General features: G+C 38.9%; 1 protein-coding gene across 1 annotated transcript in view; it reads left to right on the forward strand.

Annotated features, from left to right (window-relative positions):
- Positions 1–22,874, forward strand: part of COBL (cordon-bleu WH2 repeat protein) — a 135,546-nt gene that overhangs the window by 64,390 nt on the left and 48,282 nt on the right. The window contains exons 9-10 of the mRNA XM_009330449.1: positions 18,358–18,496; positions 21,439–21,609. Coding sequence (XP_009328724.1) covers positions 18,358–18,496; positions 21,439–21,609 — 310 coding nt within the window. The remainder of the gene's footprint in view (positions 1–18,357; positions 18,497–21,438; positions 21,610–22,874) is intronic.

The following is a 22,874-nucleotide window of genomic DNA, read 5'->3' on the forward strand; positions in this document are numbered from 1 at the left end:
TGCTGAAAGCCATTGAATTTGTGCCCATCTGCAGGCAACCCTGAAATACTTTAAATGACATTGCAAATGAGCACATCATATAGTGAAAACATACGCGCAGTTCATTCTGCCAGCAAGAACCACAGAATAATGTTCAAGCAGTAAAAATAAAGGATAGGCAGTGAAGGAAATGTATGAATAAAATTGTATTGAAATCATAATTGACATACTAAATTGGTTCAAAGCGTTATTGAACCATAGATTCACCCAAATTTCCAGAATCAGTCCCTGAATTTGCAGTTCTCAAATTTCCCATGTGTATGTGTGTATGCTACAGGCATGGACTTGGAAGCCACTTGGAAATGTGACTCATTATCTTCCTTAGAAGTGAAACGTATTTTAAAACAGTGGCCAAGATTTTTAGACATGGTTAGCTCAGCTGTCCATAATTAGGAAGCTGAGTTCGTAGCTTGACGTTTTCTGAACTTTTAAGATGTCACAAGCTACGTCTGGTTGCTCAGCAACTCAGTATCTGGCCACTGTGATTTTAATATCATATTATTCTTCACTGTGCCACCTTCTGTTGCAAAAGAAGTTTAAATTGAGATTGTTGATATAAAAATCTGAGCAAAGCAAGCATTTCTTCCACTGATGTCCCCCCAGCATAGCGGGGTTTCTTTGCACGGATACTTTTCTTGCATGTCTGCACAAAGTGATTACCACTCTTCCATCTTCTTCATAATCTAATGCCACAGATTCATGGTCAGCTTGATAATCTTGATTGGTATGAAATCACACTGTTACTGCTGTTCTCCTCAGGTTTTCACAATGACATATTTCCCTGTGGCTGCAAATTAAGCCCTAAAGCAATGAATACAGATCCTGTAGAACAGTGTAGAATAAGGTACATTCCTAGTATGCACAGCTGTGTCAGTTAAGATGCCATCAGTAGAGCTCTCTGTCTGTGTGCCCTCTGAGTTAAAGTTTCTTGAATCTGCTTTGTCCCTGGGTATTTCGGATGAATCTGGTATTTCAAATAATAATACTGTGGTTGGCTTTCCTTCTGAGAAACAGGTGAGTGCTTAGAAAGAACCTGTGTTTGTCTGGATGACAGCTTTTTTCCCTCACAAATTTTCTTGGACTATCAGAAGCATCATTTTATGGGAGAGGCATGATACCAGCAGGCACTGCAATTCTAGGGAGGTTGAGGGACAGAAGAATCACAACTGGATGAGAACATCTACCGCGGTTACCTACAGAACTGAGATTTATTGTAGGCAGGTGTCTAAAACCTGCTTTCTTAACATCTGCTGTGATCACCTCTATAAGCACTGTACTCTTACCAGCTTACTCTCTTCTACCTCTTCCTTTGTGCATCTGCTGTAATTCATTATTGTGAAAACTCCACTCTGATCAGAGTCCTGTGTCCCGAGAGGAAGAGTTTCAAATTGCTTTAGATTTACCTAGTTGGTTGGTCCTGCTTTTGTACAAATTATTATAGTCCTACTTGGGGGAGGGGCTGTTTATTTTTCGTACTGCAGCAAAATAGCCTTCTGCTGTAGGTATTTTCTTCCCTTTTACCTTATACTTTTTCCTGTACTTCTGTATAAGGTGAAAGGCAATGAGCAGTTCATGGTGGAGACCATCTGACACTTGTACTCGGTTTTAATAAGGAGCCTAAAATTCAGCAAAAGGGTGGATGGACTCAGATTAGTTATCTCCCTTTCATAGGTTACATCTAAGTCAGAAATGTCTACTAGAAGTCAACAAGATATGAGTGCATGTTTTTTTTATCATCTTTCAGAGAGGAAGGGAGGTTTCTTTTGACTCAGAGGTCTTCTGGGTGAGGTCTTCTCAACCTTTCTCTTATGACACATTTCCTTTCTCCCTTAAGTGTTCTGTGAATGTAGTTTTGTTTTGCTTTGTTTTTTTTTTTTCTGTGGAGCATCCAGAAGTCTCCTTTGAGAATAACAGATACTTTTTTTCACATTCTGAGGAAGGATGCAATGAATCAGTTTCTGCTGTAGGAAAAAGCTGGTTTTTAAAATGCGTCTTTTACTTCTACAAAATATTGCATCTTCTAGGTCACTTCTCAGGTTTTTATAAGTTCCCCTGAGGAACTTATAAACTTACATGAAAGCAAGATTTGTTCTGAAGGAGGAGGGAGAACACCTCACTGAGTTTTTCATTTTTTAAAAAATGTTGATTAAAAAGAATTTAATGACTAGGTTTGTACACCTTTTTAGTTTGTTCTGGTTTGGTTTTCTTTTTGTGTATAAAGCAGGCCTGAAATGTGAATAGTGCATGTTATTTTTAAAAGTTCCTTTGTCTTTGTTTGTTAACTGAGGATATCATGAGTGTTAGCTATGATCTTCTCCAGTTTTGGTGGCAGACGTTAGAACTCAAGCGGTGTGTGATATCTCTCGATACCGTTTTTGTGATGAGGGCAGGGATATTGAATCTTTATTAAAGATGCTCTTTCTCCAGAATACTATTCAGGTGCCCAACTTGTGTAAGCATAAAAGAAGAATTTTATGCTCACATCAAATAAGCATAAAATTAAGCTTTTTTTTTTTTTTTTAGGAAGTCAGCAGGTAGTCAAGAATGTATGAGATGTCTGTTCATTGTTTAAGAATAAACCTAATGCTAGTTTCCAGAGTTCTTGAGACGATAGAGGGGTAGTACAGCTGCTAAGAAAACTTGTTAAGTCATGCTCTCTTCCTAGTTTTTGTATTGCAGTTTGGATATTAGGTGCTGGACTGCGTACTGTACTGCTGTACAATGCCAGATCAAGAGGCTGGGAACTTCTTGCACAACTGGCATGAGGCAGTATTTTGATAAGGTCAAAGACTAGCTGAGTCTATCTCTGTGCGTTAATACAAATAGATAGATTATTAATGGATAAAACCATTAAAATTGGAGATTGTATTTATTTCTCTGTATTTCACATCAAATTCATGTAGCAATCACTTACTTTGGATGTACTAGGCTGTAAATACTGCATGGTAATTATAAAACTTTCCATTAGGCTTAGTATCCATCTCTCTTTGGGATTTTTATTCCAGTCATTCTGTCTAAATTTTATTTAGAAGCTTATTTACTTCATTTATGCATTTCTATAGATGTTGAGAGTTTATGGATAAGCTGGGGTCTTTTTCCTTTGCTCATATAGACATATAAAAATAATTTATTTTGCCACACTGACATAAGCACTGCCTTACTTTTTGGCCAGAGAATTGCCTACTGTTCTAGGATGGTAAAACAGTTCAACTTTGCTTTACATTTTTCATAGGTAAAGGTTGCCCACATGGGCAGATAATGAACATCAAGTTTGTCCAATAGCATAGATAAGGAATGCACTTTAGTTCCTTTGTCTAAGGAATGCACTCTAGTTCCCTTGTCTGAGCAGTAGCTGTGCAAAGTATTCTCCAGATGATGCACCGGAGACTGCAGTGCTATCTGAAATGGAAAAGATTGTATAAAATAACTGTATCTGTATTAAGTCTCTTTCTACCATGTGGAGCAGAGAAATAGAGAAAATAGTACTGAATACTGTTGCTGAATGCTACCAATGCCACGCTTTGGATTTTCTTAAAGAAATTCAGGGAAAAAACGTGGAAGTAGAATTGGATTTTGCAAAGTATGAGGGAAATCAAGAACACTATAAGCCTCCTAATGTGGCTTATGTACTGGAAAAATTACTAAAAATATAATAGAGAATTAAATTAGTTGGCATCTCTATGAAGATAATGAATAGGGTAAATAGAGCTTTAGTAAAACAGAAACCCTGCCTTACAACTCTCTTAGAGTGCTCTTGACACATTCAGCAAACAGATGGGTATGTGTGATCTGGTTGAGACAGTCTGTCTGGGTTTCCACAAAGCTTCCACTGAGGTCCCTCACCGGGGATTTCTTAAGGAAACCAAGTCACCGTTCCATAAAGAGGAAGGTCATCTTACTCTTAAATAACTGACAGTAAAGAAAAGAAAAGAGGAATCGCAGGTTAAGAGTAAATGATCCGCTCATCTAGTGGCGGAATGTTGCAACAGCTTTGGAGTATTTGAGGATCCATGTTCATCACATTAAGAAGTGACCTGGAAAAAAAAACAGTACAGTGACAATGTTTGTTGCTGGTACTTGAGTTATCCAGATAGTAAGGACAAAGGCTGAGTATGAAGAACAACTGTTGAAAGACCTTATGAGATTGAGTGCTGGCAGCACTTGCAGGTGAAAGCAAGTAAAATTCTGTGTAGGTAAGTGTGAAGTGATACACATGAGAAAAGACCACTCTTAATTTTCCCTAATACCTTGTAAAATACTGGTCTCTCAGCTAGCAGTAACCAGTTAGGAAGATCTTAGGATCGTAAGACATACTTCTTTGAAAAAAGTCAGCTCAAAGCTCAACAGCAATCAAAAAAGCAAATCAGATGCAGAGCATTTTAGGAGAGAGAAAGAGAACTTTATTACACCACTGTATTGTGAGCTTTATTATGCCATCTTAAATATTGCAGTAGTGTTCCCTTTGTTTCAGAAGGGTATTACAAAATGGGAAGAGACTCACAGAAGGGCATCAAGGGTGATCAAAGGTGTGGGGTAGCTTAATCCAGGGACAACTGTACAACTTAAGTAAACCATGATTCTTCATCTTGAAAAAGTGGCATGAAGACTATGGATAGGGATTTGACTGTTCAACCAGCCATTACAAGAGCATCTGAAGCTAGTAGGAAGCAGGCAAACCACAAAACCAAAGAGTGTGGTTCTTCACGCAAGCAGTAGATCTGTGGAACTCCTTGCCAAGGGTTGATACGGGTGCTAGAAGTTTACATGGGCTCAAGAGGAGACTGAACAAATGCTGCAAAAATGACAAATCTGTTGTGAATTTTTAAATATAAACCACATCAGGAAGTCCCTGACATGAAGATGGTTGGTGGCTGCAAAAGTATTAGGGAGAAGACGGTATTGAACATACCTTCCCTTTTCTTTTGCTGTCCTCTAGGTGCTTCTGATACAGAAGCCTGAGCAGAACCCTTGATCTAATCCAGTACAGCTATTTTCGGAGAATACTGAAGAGATTTGTACCTAAATATTTGTCTCGTATGATCTGATACCACTCCAGGAAAGTCACTGGCAGCATTCTCAATGACTTCACTAGGTCGTCTTATCACTGGTAATTTGATAACCAGGCAACATGTCTCTCCTTAAAAACAGAAACAGCTGTCTTTGATTGCTATTCGTAATTATTGCTCTCTTTGTTTTGTGCTCGTAAGTGCAAAACTTTGCACTCGCAGAATGAGGCCATAAGTTTTGCCAGTAAATCATATGAGCAATAAGAATTTTCCAGTGTGAACCCTAAAGCAAATTGCCTGGTATACATGTTGCAACTTAGTACTGTAACTGCAGTATCAAAGAGCCCTACAGAACTCTGAGGGTCATATTTGCAGCCCCCCTGGGCTGCATCTCAAAATATTGAGATGCAGGTATGCAGCTCAAATCACGGGTAGCTGGGAGCTGTATGGGTGATGTCCAGTGCACTCTACTGGGACATGTGCCTTTGTTGTGCATTCGACCCCCACGTTGGGCATGAAAAAGGACTGTCGTGGTTTAACCCCCGCCGGCAACTAAGCACCTTCTACTATGAAGAAAATTAACTCTATCCCAGCCAAAACCAGCACAGCCTTTCACTGACCAAAGAAAAAGCAGCATGAAAGACCTGATCCCATTCCATTTTAAATCAGTATCAGATCCAGGTCCATGCCAAATATTTTCTAGATTGCAAGTCTTTTGAGGAAGGAATTATTGGGGCACGTCTGTCTTGTGCAGTGATGGGGCTATTGTTTTGCTTAGCAAATGATGATATTTCTACCTTTCAGGAGATAGCAACTCAAATCGATCTCTTACTGCTTTCCTGGTTCTATCCAGTTTTGCCCAAAGGATCAGGCAATATTTCTTTAAGAAGAGTGTGTAAGGGTGGACCTTTTCTTAACGACTTTCAGTTAATTGCCTTGTGTTGAAAAAGCCATGTACAAACTGTTGCCCTTCACAGACATGAAATTCTGTGATGACATACTAAATTAAGTTTTACAGAAACAATGGTCTTTGTAACGGGTCATAAACCTGAAAAGTTTTATCTATTTAATATTTCCACTGGAGCTGAACCTGGCTAGTGCTATCCTATTGCATAGTCCATTATCAAGATGTACCAGAACCAATTAGTAGAAACAAGAGTGAGTAGTAAAAGAGGTCTGTGGTCCTTAAAAAGCCCTGCACTGCAATAAATGACTAAGAAATGAGAACACAGAACAATTAATTTCCAATTTGAAGGTGATTTGTTCATTTTTCCCTAAAGAGCTTTAAACATGACATTCAGTTAGCTGAAAGAGAAGTATGCAGACTTGTTCTCTTCATGTCTGACAAAACAATGCTCAGATGGCAAACATGAAACCAGCCGACAGAACATCAGATAATGTTTGCTGTGCAGGCTGGATGCTTAATTTAGCTAGACAAGTACACTCCAGTTTGGATAAATAATGCAGGCCCAAATTAAAAGAAAAGAGAGAAAAGTGCAATGATGGCTGAAGGCTTATCTTGCTGTCATGCAAAGCATCAAATTTAGGAAGGCTCTAAAAAAGCTGCTAGTGAAAGGGAGTTATTTGTACCTCTTTTTATGAGAAAAACAGCTCTAAAAATTAATTCTGGTATGTGCACACTTAATCAAACACATTAATTCTTTTAAAATAGTTATCAAAGGCTACAGCTAGATGATATATGCGCTGTAGTGACTACTTTCTCAATATCTTCAAAGAGTATCAGTTAAGGGTATGTTAGATTTTAATATAATATTACAGATTTTTTTCTCTATACATCTAAAGAAATTCCATAGTTTCAGTCCAAATTTCCACCCATCCTCTTTAGAGCTCCTAATGCTCAACTTTGTGTTGCTGCACATTTATTTACTAGCAGCGTGTGTCCCATTTTAAAAACAAAATTTCAGAAAGCATTTTAATATCTTTCAGCAACTTTTTTTTTAGGCAACCAACTAATTTTCCAAGAATTTTTGTGTCGTCCCCCCCCCTTTTTAATTTGTAATTATTATACTTATTTTCTGACCCTTTTGTCCCATAATTTTAAATAGAGTAAGGTGTCCCAGTGTGATTAATTAATTAAAAGGAATCTTAGCTTTCTCAATCACGAAGTGATTAAATGCAGTTGATTACATTTTTTTTCTGAAGTTTGGCCAGTATGAACAAGGATGTTAGTGTGGAATTTCAGTGGAGGTTTTGATGTTAGCCAGAAGGTGCAGCCTCTCAGAAGTGCAAGAGGAAGTAAGACTGCCTTTACCCTGGCCCTTTGAGAATCTGTCTTTACTCAGATAAAGTTCACGGTCAATTGATAGGTTTTGCACCAGAGGAACTTGAAATTTTAAAGTCTGCTTTAAAATTATGTCTTTTTTCTGAAAGGAGAATATTGCTTGTTTAGCTTGAGGAAGAAAGCTGCTGCTGCATGAAAGGAATCCACAGTGTGGCTTTATTGCATTTTTAGAAATAGTTATGTTTTGCAACTTTGTCCGGAAATAGTAGCAATGTCAGTTCAATAGTGATTCAAATTGCTTACCTGCTTTAACTGAAGGCTGGACTGTGTGAAGTGCTGAGTGTTTCACATTTTGACTTGGATAGGCTGTTACTGTAGAGGGGTGGGAGAATGTAATCTACAAAATTTTGCAAGATTTCTGTATGGCCTGCTTTCCTGTTGTTCTCTGCAAAGTAGTCCAGTCCTGCCCTCTAACCTGTGTAGATGCAATCTCTGAATTGACATCAAAGTCAGAGTGGCCTGGTGATCCTTAACATGTTGAAAGAACCCAAGCAAGGTGAGCTTGCAGTGTCTTTAGTTTACCATTTAACGTACATCACATAATAATCATGCAAGAATACAAGATTTGTTTGACAGGAGGGCTTCTGTTTTAAGATAGCAGTTAGTAAAATAGATCCTTTTATTTTTTTGCAAGAAAACATACATCTTGATAATTGAGTCCTTGATTTACGTGCAAGAAAAATTCTTGGAATAGTCCTTTCACCAACATCAATAACGTTCTTGATCTTTTGCAATAATCCAGTTGCTTCTGGCTGTGAGTTCATGGATCACCTGCCAGCTGTTTCTGAACAGTCTATACTACCTGCCTTGGGAATAATACCACAACTTACCATCCGGTGAGATCATGATAGTATCACTTGACCTCCACATGTGGTCTCTGTCAAGCACTTCATTGAAAACTGGCAAGACATCAGGGCCCGAACATACTGTTCTATGCAGCCCTGAATTTTGGCAGGGTTGCAACATTTAGTAAGTAAACTTCATCTGGCTTGCAAGTCACAGACAAATGGGACAGGCTGATGTCATCGTAAGCTTTAACTCTCATTAAAGAGAAAGTATGTGTCAAGCAATTATTAGGCTTTGTTGGGCAAGGTATTTAGGGGAAGTTAATAGACAAAGATAATTTTCAGCAGCGAGGCTTCTGAAGAACTGGCATTCAGTAAGCAATGAAAAATGACCCTAACACTGTGCTTAATTTAGAAACTGGGTTTGTGTCGCTTTTCAGATTTTGCTTGTAACTCCACCTTTCTTAGATCCTAAATTAAAAAGGCAAAAAATTACGTAATAGAAAAATTAACTAAGAAAATGCGTGCTGTGTAAATCAGGTTTAATTTAATGCCTGAATAGTGTTGCATTCTCATCATTGTTTAGCCAGATAAGAAAGCAAGGAAAAACATCACAGGTATAATCTAGTAAAAACTGTTCTCTGCTACTTCAAGCTATTTTTCGTTTGAGTTATATTCACAGTCATATCCCAAAAGTAATAGAAGTGGGGAAAGGGGAATGCAAACCCAGTTCCTCTGACTGCATACCACTTCAGTTTTTCACCTCTTTAGAGGATGGATGGTGCAGGTCACTGGGAGAAACAGGCACCTCATGTTGTTTGCAGTGTGCTCATCTTAATCAGAATATAATAGCTCAACAGACTACCCCTGAGTCCTGCTCAGCTCTATGTTGCTGACACTTCCAGGCACGGATAGCAACCCACCCCCACGGTGGGTTTCTCTAACAGATCTTCGCAGCAGAGTCTATTTGTAATTTTGGGTGATAAAAATCTTGTACTTGCGAGGGGTAGCCTGATGTAGGGCCATGTTACGCTACAGTCACTAGTAATACATCTAATTGACACTGTGGTACCACTTTGCTATTCCCCCCTCTTCTTGCTTTCTGAAGATTGCGGAAGTAGGGGCTTCTGGCTGCCCTTCGTAAGTGCTGGAAGGAGCTAGACTTGAGTGGAAATTTGCAAGGGGCAGTGGGAAGGGATGGCACAGACTAGATGACCTTTAAAAATCCCTTCTTACCAAAACCTTTCTGTGAAATCCGAAAGGAATTGGAAACTATCACTTGACGTATCACCCAAACCAGGTTTCCCAGGCATTCTGTGTGCCTGCAGATGGAGAGGGCTGATACGAGGGGCTTGAACACTGGAAATGTCAGGTATGTTTTTCTCTAAATTGAGAAGACTGCTGAGGTGATTGCCTAGGACTTAGCACTAAGCACTAGAAATTCAACTTGGCTATCTCTACAGAAGAACATTTTAAGTGTAGCGGGAAACGGAAGCTCCAGGGAGGTATGTCGCTTAGTGGCAGTAGAAAGGATATGGTTCTCCTTGTTCCTGGTCAAACATTTGTGTGATTGCCTTCCACTTTCCAGCCCTAACAGATTTTAAGCTACAGCCCATCCTTTTGGCACAAAATCGGACAAAGTTGCAAAATCAATTTTGCAGATCTTCAGCTGGCTCATAACATCTCTCAGATTTTTAAGGACAGACAAGCAGACCAACCAGTCAGCCAGCCTGTAATCCTGGATGTGAGACTGAGGAAGAAAAGATGATGTGTAAAATCCTTATGCCAGTGCCTTTCCCAAAGGCAGTGACTCAAGGAGATGACATTGATCATGTCAAACTCGTTAACAAAGTTGTCAGAAGACATACTGAGCTGCAGTTTCTACTATGTATTCTAAACTCTTACAATGTTTATTTGTTCTATTAATTGTATTGCTCTAACTGAAAAGATAAGCACAAATATTAAATGAAAATTTGGAGGTGGTTTTTTGCCTTTTTTGTTTAACTTCTCTAGAGGAGAAAGGAATCAGTAGAAAATCAGTTTGTGGTGGTTTTAAAATGTGATTTTTAAGTGTTTGAGGGTTTTTTTGTTGTTTTTTTCCCCCCTAAATGAAGACATAAATGAGGAGGATTACATTGTATTCAGAGAAACAGAGGAAGTTCATTTCTTTGCCAAAGCCAACATCCGCAGACTTGTGTAGTCTACATGTTTCAATGCATGTGAAAATATTTGGTGTTGTAGAGAGACTTCCTTGAGTGGAAATAATATTGCAGCTAGTAATGAGATTTTGCAAAAGAAGGAAATCACAGCTATCTTAGTAATTTAACATCTCAAAGTTGTTTATGGATAGTTTCCTGTCTGACACATTTAACTGAACAAGTTAAAGTGTTTAAAGAAGATTAGAATGACATTAATTTTTAACTGCCCTTGACCGTGACATTTCACAAAGGGCGTGTTCAATAAAAACAGATGGAAAAATGAGCTTGCCCCTTCACCTTGTAGTGGCTTTCTTGTGTCAACTGATTCAGCTTTCTGTCGCCAGTCAGCTGAGTATTCAAGGACATCCTTGGCTTTTGTCTTCTTCATTTTATGAATAAAATAGCACAAGAGCATAGCAATTTCTGTAAAATCCAGTAATGCTAAGCTTTTTGTCTGTTGTTAAGACTGAGATATTTTTGTAGTCACAGCTTTATTTTTGATAAGGAATACTAAATTTTGTTACAAAACCCTGTTTAACACCAGAATTATAAATGAGAAAAGATTAATTTGAAATTAAGCAGCATAAAAGTAGGCAAAATGATACAATATTTTGTGGCATCTCATCAAAATATTAATGGTAAGGGTATTTTCAGAAGAGCAATGCAGTTTGCACCCTAGTCATAAGCCAGACTTCCCACTTAACACAGCGCCTGAACACTTCCAGCAGCAAAGCAGCTCAGGAGCTGAGGCCACGAGTACGGCTGGGCTGCGACCGTCACGTGGGCCAAACACAGTACAAGGAAGCACGGTGCAGAGCTTCGAAGTCAGGAGGAAACACCATGAGACGGAGCGGCGGCGTGTCGTGACACCAACATGGTTGTCCTGCTTGAAGAGCTAGTTGGTGTTACGTTGTGGACTTGAACTCATGGTGGCAGTAGCTTGGAGATCTCTCGTCTAAACTCATTCCATGTGAGAGTGGCGTGTCCAGAGTAACACGAGCTATTGGGTCTAGTCAGTCCGAATGTCAGTCTTGCTATCACAGTGTGCATTTCTCAACTTCATATGGCTTGTTCTAAAAGCTCCCTTTAAGTTTATTATTATTCGTTTTATTGCCAGGTTTGTGAGATCCAACACTGAAAAATCAAGATGTACAGAACTAAAATGACCGATCCAGAGAAATTGCTTGCTAATTTCTAAAGTGTAGTTATTTCTATGCATTTTATCAAAATGACAAGTTTTTCAAATAATTCCCTCTTTAAAACTGTTTCCATGTGCCAGATTTTTTAGTATCTCTGTGTATGTTGTTTTTGCAGTAAGTTGTTGCATTGCATGGGATACTAGTAAGCATTTTAAATAACCCACACAAATGCATTCTGCAACGTGAGGACATGTTTTTGGGAAACATCAGACTGCTGTCTTTGAATGCTGTTTGTAACGTACTTGTGCATTAAACATTCGGCTTTTAATCAAATGAAATGGAGGAGTATCCAATAAGGAAACAAGGTAGAGAAGTTCAGTGCTGAATAGACAATTTAATACAATGTAACTTACAGCGGTCAGCCTCATGAATGGCTCATACGCCCAGTTTCTTTGAGAGCTCCCTGAATTTTCCTTTGTCAGTGTATGCCAGTGAAAAGCCTAATGATGTATGACCTGTCCAGGGAATATTAGACATGTGAGTAAATGTTGTTTAAGACACATTAATGTTCAGTTGGGACTTCTTGTGGTTTTTAGTGCTAGGCATGTTGAAGCATCTGTTGCCCTGTGAAAATGCAGAATCAGCTGGATAGAATAGCTTTTATATCATCAAGTTTGGTGGCCAGATTTATGTCTCTGTTCTGCAGCTGAAAGATTTATCTCTCTGCTTTTCCTAGAACGGCCCCTCTTGGATCAAAATATTTTCTTCTCAACTGCTTTAAATTATGTACAAAATCATAGCAAAATATTTTTAAAATCTCTCAAACCATAAATCTTACTTACATACCAAGCTACCACTTGTCTTTCATGCAATGCCATAGAAGCATCAGTGCAGTTACGGTTATATCAAGAGTTTAAAACTGATTAATAAAACGTGTCTTTTCTTTTTACTTCTAGAGCTTCTTATTATTTCGAAGTTTCTTAAAATTCTTGGTGAAGGGACAAGGGTTGGGATGGTCCCACACATAGTTTGGGGTGATACTGTTGTTTGTTCAGTTACAAGTTAGCTCTGAATTTTTCTGTGGATCATATTTAAACAATCTTGTAATGCAATAGGCATTCTGAGCCCACACGATACCATCACCAGCAGGTGTATTAGAATCTGGCTTGCTTAAATCAGAGTGTGTGTCTAGTCAATGTTCGATGATGGAAACTAGTTTGTAGTCAGGGCATTCCAGTGATTGGATCCATGTGTTCTTTTTCCAGTCCTTTTTATTTACTTCCAAAAATAATTTCTACAAACAATCACTCACTGTTTCGCCAACCAAGACATTTTGTATACAAATTAGATAGGAGTCGCAACAGTACAAGCATTCTATAAAACAATAAAAGATCCTGATGTGTAACGTTTCATAAAAAGGAGAAAGAAGCAAGAGAGTATATGAGCTTTCTTCACACAGTTTAGATCATATGCTATACAATTTTTTATTTATATATGCTAAACCACCATGGGACAAGCCTTAAAACCAATCCTTATTCCAGACATAATCCTATTGCTAATAGAATATGCGTATCACCTGTAGCTACGATGTTTGAGCAGGAAGAAAATTGCTTTAAGGAGGATTTTGTTAAATAGCAAACCTGGAAAATTGTTAGGTTTTAAAGTTTCCATTTTTCCTTTTCTATGGCAAAATGATAGCAGTGAGAGTAGAAGGAAAAAATCTGTTACCGTAAGACAAATGTTTCTTGTAATGTTTATGAAAATATTGGGAAGAGTGGTTTGGCTTTTGAAACACAAACTATGCACTTTTTTTTTAACACCTCAATCACTTATTGACTAGATCCAGTGAGGGGTTTTCTGTTAAGGCACAGTTAGAGCTGTTTAGATCTGTCTACCAATCGTCCAGACTTTCTCCAGTAGGTGTGGAAGCCAACTACAACACAGATACCTGCAGTTATTCAGGGAAAACCTGTTCCAGGTAACTCAAGAAGGTGCTGTTTGCTTTTAGTGTGCAAGTCCAAGAAAGTCTTTCCATGGCAATTTTTAAGTTGTTCTTCCCTATTTGTGTTCTTAGTTGTGCTTCTGAGCTGAGATCACTCAGCTTTTTTCCAAGCTCTTTCTCAGTCCTGCAGAAAGTACGTGTCTCTCGCATGTCCACTCTTCTCCCCAGACATCCATCTTGGGAGACTGAAGAAAATATGGTTCGTTCTCCTGGTCTCTGTGTCCCAACACAGTAGTCCTTGAAGAGTATCAAGTCCCGCTCAGCTATTCAATAAATGGGCAAAACTTGTTGCTTGAAAGGCAGTAGTTCCCAGAAGGCACCAAAGTGGCCTTCAGCATCCAGTTTAGAAGTTACATGGTATTTTTCCCTCAAGCCCACAAAATCCAGCTGGGCTGCTAGTGTTAGCTTAAGAATTTTTACCTGGCTGTATCACCATTTTGGAACACCTTGGTAGTTGCTAGGTTCTTTACTAGTCAAGATAAAGCTGCAGTAATTGCAACATTACAGTATTTTGTTATTTAACAAAGATGCACTATGTGCACTTTCCAAGGTTGCATTAAGCCCAGTCCCTTTTTCTCTACCATCTATGTCAAGTGTGTGTGGGCTGTCCTTAACAGAACAGACATGGGTATGCGTGGCTCTCTGAGTATGCTCTTGTAGAGTCTTTAATCTGTTTTTGGAGACAGTAGAGTGAGATTTCCTTCTTGGTCAAAGTAGTGATTCAGACAACTGAGATATGTAGTCAGTGTCATCAACTGGTTTGCGAATGTTGGTAGATACTGGAGGGACAGAGGAGCACAAATTAATGGTATAGTTTCTGGCTTACAGAAGGAGGCTCAGTTTTGGGAGCAGTAAACCTGCAGTAAATTTAGGCCTAGTTTGGTCTGTGAATAAAAGAAAGGTGGCATTTGCCAGATGACTTAGCAAGTACTTACATAGATACACATTTCTGTTACAAAGATTAATAGGGAAGGGTTGATAAATACAAAACGAGTGTCTGACCTGTAAGTAGAGGACAGGCAAGGCAAAGGAGTGGAGCTCACATTGGAAATTTATCTGAGAACCTCATCTTTGAATGCTTTATGAATTTTTGGTGGCGGTGGCTTTTGTTTCCTTGGGCCTCCATTAATATTTTCCATGAATTCATATTCAGTGCAACCTAACCAAAGAAAATACTGGACTCATGCATGAGGAAACTCAAACTCAATTTACACATCCACTCTTACAGTATCCACAGACCTTTTGCAAGTAAGGTGACTGTCAAATGCTACTCATTGAAAATTTCAAGCATTAGCCTTGTAGGATTCTTTTCCATGCAATTTTGACGCATAACCTCCCCATGATGATGATGTTATGCTCTAAACATGCTCTGAAATCTTATCTAAAGCCCTCAAATTTTAATAAAGATGTTGAACTTTCGCAGAAAGAAAACACATTCAGCACATTCCTCAGATATTTTCTCTGCAATATTGGAAGTATTTTTCAAACAGCATGTGAGCCATGACATGAATTTAATGGAAAATTGTTTTTTGCATCTTACGTGGTCTCATCAATATGGGAACAGAAGTGACACTGTTTGTCAGATTTAGGTCCTTTTGGCCCAATTTATTCATCTGTAGCTCAGTTGATGGTATTGATTATAGTCAGAGAACACTTATTAACATCTTTAAAAATTATGTATTTGTTGCATAACAGAAGCTGACCTAATAATTTCTTCTAGTTAAAAATGCTATGTAGGTGAAGCAGAAGTGCTAAGACTAGTAAATAATTCTGTTATGCTCAGAGAGGGGCTCCTGTAACAAAGTTTGGATGGGAAATTACTTCAGATAATGTTGTTAAGGCTTGATTTCTTTATAAAAGAAGCAGTCAGCCATAACAAATTATTTTCAAGTTCTATTGTTTTGGTATATATAATTGCAAGAAAGAAACAGAATGTTCTTTGTGTTTTTTCCATTTATGTTTAGCCTTATAGGTTTACTGAGGTTGGCATTAAAGAACTACTTTTAACAATTTTTATGACTTGTTCTCGAACTAGACACTTCTTATATACATTGTAGTGTGGCTGGCTTTAAACAAGCTTTTCATCTTCTTTATGGTGTTTGTGAAGTATACTGCACTTAGCTGACAGTATAATAAAAGCATTTTTATGTATGTATTTGACCAAACTTGCATCATTGCAGTTGTGCACTAGCTATTTTCTAGCTTTTTCTTTAGCTGTAACAGCGTGTTCATCCATACATCTATCTAATGTTCCTCAGAAGTTTCAACTAAATGAGACGTCATAGAGCTGAAAAAGATAAGCTAAGCTCCTCCTAGTAAAGCAGTAATGTATCTTTGAGGCATTTGACTATACCAAACTAACATCCTTCACTCATCGGGTACTTGGGGAAGGGTGATTGGTGATCTCTCTAATTTCAAGTGGAAACACAGGTTTCCTTACTTTCTGCCTTGATTGTCAAGATTTCCTAGACTTACCTTCTAAATCACCAGTCCACCTATTTTTTGTCCTCAAGTAAAATGACTTTTCTGTCTGAAGAGACAGGAGTGAATGTGGAAGCTGCAAAATGCCATTAAATAACCACAAAAGTCATGGCTTGTGCTTGTGAAGTGTTGGGGAAGTTCAGATGCTGCCTGTCTCCCAGATGATTCAAGTTCTCCATAGCTACTGAATTTTGGAGACTTTGTAGTCAGATGAATCGAAGTCCCTACTTCGATATTTTTTTTTTTTGTAAGGTAGTGTCCTGAAGTATCAAGATACAGTATTAAATGCTCACATGTCTTTAGTTATTTAAAATGCAGTGCAGAAGAATGTGGGTTTTTTTTCCAAATGCCTATTTGCCAGTTGCCCCAAATAGACTTGGAGAAGAATGCAGCATTAGTTAGCTGTCCTCCATGTAATTCCTCCTCTGTTAACCAAAGCCTGACGAGTCTGTTTCATTGAACAGAGTTTCCCGTGTTCAGCTCAATGTTGGGCGTTCTGGTTCTATAAGAATTGGGGGGGTTGAGGGGTGGGATTCAACTTCAGCCAATTACAGTTAGTTCCTAACCACTGGCAGACAGTTTCTTCATCAGGAGAGCGGCTCCATCTTAATATGGAGCAACACCATAACTTTGGGCAAAAGTTTTTCAAAGGAGCTCTAAAATTTTGGTTTATCCATTCCTGAACGTTTGGCCTGGTGCTCTTTTCTGGGTATAAGTCTAATTTTTCAAATTCCCTGAAGTTTAGTGACCAAAATTGAAGTCTGCAAAATTACTAGTTACCATTAACATTCTTGCCCATTTACTATGCCTAACTTTATCTCGATCGGCCTCACTGGCTTTAGTCATGCGCTGTATCCAGTGGACCTTTAATGTAAAATGCAGAAATAATCCATAGTAGAAGGAAGCAAGACCAGGGCACCTTTATTTCCCACCCTCCATCCACTCTGTCTTATAGAGACTGTTTGCCACAAAGCTGCAACTCGTCCTGGTTAACGTGCTCTATGTCCAGTGCAGTTAATGCCAAGTTTCTCCATAGGCAGGATGCAGGTTCACCAAGAACGGGTGGAGAGTGTCCAAATGTCATGTGGCACAGTAGTTAAAGCATTCTTCTGAAAGGTGGGAACTGAATATTTGTGTTTTATAACCTAAGACCCTCCTGAGCGCTTTTTAAAAGGGAGGTTCTATTCATATCCTACTCTCTGTAAAATTCATTTATTCTCAGAGTTTTCATTCAGCGTAGCAAAGGACACGTCTAAATGAGTGCCTTTCCTCTGAACTCTGCTTTGAGCAGTATGAAGCTACTATTGGTTTAATGAAATCTCCCACAACAAATGTATTTTAAGGGTTCGTTAATCCTCTGGATTAAAGGAAAGATTATTGTTATTGTTTAGGCCTTTGAAATACTAGAAAACCGCCAGGCAGTTCTGTATATTCGATATCTTCAGCTATGGGGAGTATCAGGACGGACAGAGCAGTGAAGTGATGCATGTGAAGACTGAGGAATGCCAACAGCATGCCATGTGTGGGCAGCTCCCATTACCCTCTGCCTCAGCTAAGCCTGGTTCTCTCTGGTGTTGTCAGTACCTTTCAAATATAAAAATTCAACAGATTTTCCTACATGGTTTTGGTTTTATTATTATTATTTTTCCGGAAAAAGGAAATAGAGCTAAGTTCCAACAAGCTACAGAAAATATTATGCAACCCAGTGAAACCCAAGTCACTTGTAATAAATTTTTTCGTATTTTTAAAAGCAGTGTAAACAGTAATGAAGTCTTGGCTTGCCAACCGGCATGTTGCAATTATTGGAAGCCGAGGTGTTACAGATCTTCAAAAGTACGTCTGTGAAGTCCAGTAGACATAAATAGAGTACAGTATGATCTCATATCATCATGCAAGCAAACTTTCAATTCTGATCCTTCCCTCAGAAGTCCTTAAACAAGAATTTGAGAGGAAAATCAAAGAAAAGAGAGAGAGTTTATTCCCTAAAAAATTCCTGCCACATACCGATTGGAGTATTTAACCATAATTTAAGGTCTGAAGAAACCAATGGAAAAACAAGATCATGCTACGGCTCAAGCTTAACAACACACGTAGTGTCATACTGTGCATTGCTGAGTGTTGGGCTCTCTAGTTCCCTTTTACCAAAAACATCAAATGTCTACCAGACCGGTATTTCTGCTGTGACATTGATCTGCAGTTCTTGTCCCTTTATTTCTCTGAGTGCAGTATTACTATACCTCTTCTGATCTGTCTTTTTAATCTCCTGTTGTCACTATAAATACTCATTATAAATATTCTGTGCGGAGAAATTAGGCCGTATGACAATCACTTTTTTTTTTGTTACTGACAATTTACAACACCAACAAAACCTATCCTTTACTGTGCCTATTTTTCAACTTTGCTAGATTTCACAAGGAGCATCCCTAAACGACTTACAGAAGAAGAAGAGGCGTGCCCCTCTTCCACCAGCTGCATCTGCTCCACCCACTCCTGCCATGCCAAACAGGACAGAAGAGAGGGAAGACAAGAGGAAGAGCACAATGGGTGAGAGCTGTTCTTTTTTCCGGTGTAATCCCGTGCATGTGCTTTCAATGCTCACTGTTTGAAGTTTCCATAATTCTGTTATGCTGTGACTTCGGGAACTTTTGTAACTTGGGGAAAAAACCGCATTTCTCTGCAGAATGAAAGTCTGGAAATAAGTGTTTATATATTGTCTCTTTTTTTAATGCCACCATTCAGAGTACCACAGGGTAGTAAAAGGTAGATAACGCTCATCAGATGATCTGAATATTTGATACGAGCTGGATATCCAAAAGCACTAGCCCTGGGCCTATCCTGCACCTTTAAGGTCATGGTGGTTTTGCTAGTAAACAGAAATATGGAAATAGTAAATGGAAATGCTGGCAAATGGAGACAGGCCAGGCAATACTGAATGCATCTGAAGCCATGGGGTTCTGCTGGAACTGAAGTACAGTCAAACTGGTTCAGCATCTCCTCATGTTCCTGAAGCCTGAAGACATTTTCTTTTCCTGTGGTTCTCCAACAGTTCGACATCAACTGACCATATTCAGTGAAGTTTTTCTTTTGAATTTGGTCCTCAGTTTTGTTATAAATCAATCTCTGCTGAGTCTTTAGCTAATCAGTAGAAGCAAAGAACAGGAGCTCTCAGATCAGTAGAAGCAGAGAACGGGTGCTCTCAGAGGGATGCCGTACGTAGCTGGAGACAACAAAAGAAACTCTAGTCTTCAGCTGTGTGTGACACCACATTTAGTCTCATACAGGAAGACTAAAAAATGTTCTCCTAGACCTCTGTCGTTATCTGACTGCTAGCTTACTCAGATCGGTGGGAGCTTTGCCTGAGTAAGGACCCCAAGATTAGGCTTTTAGCAAACAAAGTGATTTTATGATGGGTAAAGATATGAGATAATAACCCCACATATTGGAACTCGTTTTTCAGTACATTAAGAGAATCATTCTTCAAGTGCTGTAATGCACTCGGTGCACTTCAGTTCGTGCCTTTGACCTCATGTTTCATAAAGTGCCTAAGACATACAGATATGACATCCTGTCATACATAATTGCTTACATTACAAATGCCTCACAGTTTAGAAAGAAATCTCTTGGCTTTGTTCCAACATTTATTTTCAGTAAATGCTTCACATTTAATGCCTCAGCATTTATGTAGCAGCAGGAGTCCATTATCTTGTGACATGTTCGACTCCATTGACATCTCTTATTTAAACCCTCTAAGGGGAGCGTTATCGCTGTGCCATATAACACAGGAGTTTTCAGCAAATGGGCTTACTTTTAACCATTGCAGATGTCACAGTCTGTTGCTCCTCATGCTTTGCCCTACTGCTGGCCACTTATTGATGACATTTGGTGCTTTAACTTTTTGTAAGTGTTCATTTTATTTTGTATCAGTGCTTGGAACGTTACAGGTGAAATAAAGCACAGCAGAGCCACTTCTAGTCCGTTCAGTACTGTGTAGCTAAGTGCTCGCTGGCCAGACTCTGCTGATGTAGGATTCTGTAGTATTGTTTACTTTAATGGAGCCTTATTAATTTACACCGACAAAGAACTCGTCCCACAGTAGCCCAATCTTCAGTACTTTTCATTTTCTGCTACTTTCTTGAATGAATGCATTCATTAACAAGAAAAAATGTTACAGCAAGGGAAGGTTGGTAAAACAGCCTCTCTTCGGGGCCCTTGCAAGAAAACGATGAGAAAGCACAGATGGCTCTGAAAGCAAGAGAGAAAAGCTGTGAAAAAAGCAAGACTGTAGTGAGGGGAAAAATGTGCTGCAAGAAATAGGCAGCTGCACGATGGAAAAGGATTAAAGCTACCTATGTATCTCCCGTTAGCCACATGAACCTATCAAAAATATTCTCAGACTGACATATTCATTTCAGTATTCAATACTGAATCACTTATTCTGACCCCAAAGTATTGTGCCCAGTTTTCTCAAAGCAGTAAAAAAGGGTCTGCACATTTGCCAGCATTAAATTGTGTCTTGAATCTCTGGAAGCTAGTGACTCCTAAGTAGAACATCATAATCTTTTTTCCTCCCTCTCGGTGCTGCTTCCCTTCTCAGCAGCACCAGAGCGTGAGCCTGAGAGTATAGGAATGGTCAGAACGGATCAGACCAGAGGTCTGTCTCTGCCAGCATCTGTCTTCAGCAATGACTACAGCAGATGCTTAAGGCAGGGTATGAGAGCAGAATGAGCAGGTAGTCATGGTTCCTCAGTGCACTTCCAGCCTCTAAGGACTTTCCAAATTGCAATTAGCTCTAGGTCTGTACACTACAAACTGGCAGCAGCTTTTTAACATTGCAAATGGTTAATAGAATATAGTGCAAAGGTGCATGTATTTATTTAGTTATTGCACATAGTATTGAAATAAGCCGCCAGCCAGTTACGAGCATGTCCTTTGATAGCTTAAAACACTGTTCTGCAAAAAACAACTTAATCATCTGCTTCTCCACAATGTCAAAATAATAAAAAACCTACTCAGGAAAAGAAAATACCTACTTCAAAATACTGACCTGAGGCATTTTCCTTTCTCTCAAAGAGTCAGGAAAATAGTCACATAAAGTATCCTAGAGGTCAACAAATTTAGGCAGTTTGACACTTAAGAAGATAAAAATAAAACACATTTTTCACATTTCCTTACATAGCTTCTTTCAATTTTTTTTTATTAAACTTTTTTTTTCTCCTTCCTTATGTCTGCCAAAACTGGTGATTTTCACTGTTAGCTGTGATGTACGCATATGTGCTGGGCCCAATTCTGGTCCCATTGCTGTTGGTTTAAGAGAGACCTAGCTTTTCCTTCTCCCTTAATTATTTTGGGGTAAATAAGAGCAGAATTAGATCCAGAGGGACTCTGGATGTGGGTAAGGGGAAATCAATGTGTGTTTCAAAAATAACAATAAGCAGAGCGATCATTATCTTGACAATGAAGTAACTAGTCAATTGATCCCCCTGTAGGTGATGGACGGCAGGTGCCACAAAAGCCTCCTAGAGGCACCACTCGTGGTCCACCCCAGTTAGTGATCCCCCCACCCCCACCTTACCCTCCTCCTGACAGAGACATTGTGGATCCAACAATCTGTTACAGAGAAGCAGATGTTACGGCACCAACAGAGCTGGTACCTAAACGTATGTTTGAAAATATATGTATTTGCATTTCCACTCTTTTGATGGTTACTCTCAGGGTTAGCTTTTCCAGACTTTCCTCTCTGCTCTCTAGACATGCATGTCTGTTTTTTCCCTTTTTTCCAGCCTGTTGTATTTTAAAATGCCCAATGCAGTGTCACTAATTAATATAAACAAAGCACTTGTTTGGAGACAGTTTTGTGGATGATACCTGGCCATTGTATGGAAGCATTTAAAAACAACCATAAAACTATGTGACTTTGTGCAGCTGGAAGCAAAAATCTGTTGTCTTCCATTAATTCTCCATGTTTGTTTTTCTGTACTAACATTTTTTCTGTCTCTGCAGAGACAAATTCCTTTGAGAGTCAATAGGTCTATCAGTCTAGGTTGAAAACTACAGGGTGTCTCCCTTAGGAAAATTAAATCATTTGCAGGAGCTGTATATTGTTAAAGGCCTTCCTGTCCTAATGTGTACATCTTCCTTGCCATCTCTGGGTAGTCCTTTGTGTGCTTTTCCCCTTAGGGCATAATAGTTACCAGACAAAGAAATACGATATTTTCCACATCCTTCTGTATTTGTGAAAGCATGTTTCATGCTACTTTTTCGTGCTTATCCATCGACTGTCTTTAAATCTTTGTGCACAATCCAAGTCTTTGATCATGTATTACGTTCTCTGTGGGCTTGCCCTGCACACCCATGTAGATCCTGTAAAGGCAGCAAAGCTCTGAACGTTACGGCATCTCATGGACACACTTCCTTTGAAGGTTAGGAGGGTGTCTCCTAACCATGGGATAGAGAAATGCCTCCATTAGCTGCTAATTTGACAAAAGATCTTTTTCCAGGACATTTTCTTTACCAAAATTATTCTGCAGGTAGCAGTTACTCTGATACATGAATGTTGGTGTGTTTGCTGTTGGATACCAGCTAAATCTAAAGCATTAGTTTTCAAAGCTGTGCTGAGGAGATACAGATTGACAAGTTTTGTTGGGGGGAGAGAAGGAAATTAAAGAGATCCGTACTAACAGAAAACCTGAATCTTACTGAGGGTTAACCCTAATTGATTTTTACCAGCATATGCACAGAAATCATATCATACTTAAAATCTTTTTTTTGCTAGATACCATCAGCTTGCCTACAATGTTTTCTTTATTAAAAATCTGTTGTGGTCTTCTTTGCATTAATATTTCTGCTTCATTTGAGTTTCTACCAGTGTTATTTTGCAATGCTTTCCTGATCTAACTTGGTGATCAAATACCCTTTAATCAAT

This window comes from Pygoscelis adeliae, unplaced genomic scaffold (assembly GCF_000699105.1).
Source record: "Pygoscelis adeliae isolate BGI_AS28 unplaced genomic scaffold, ASM69910v1 Scaffold78, whole genome shotgun sequence".
NCBI lineage: Eukaryota > Metazoa > Chordata > Aves > Sphenisciformes > Spheniscidae > Pygoscelis > Pygoscelis adeliae.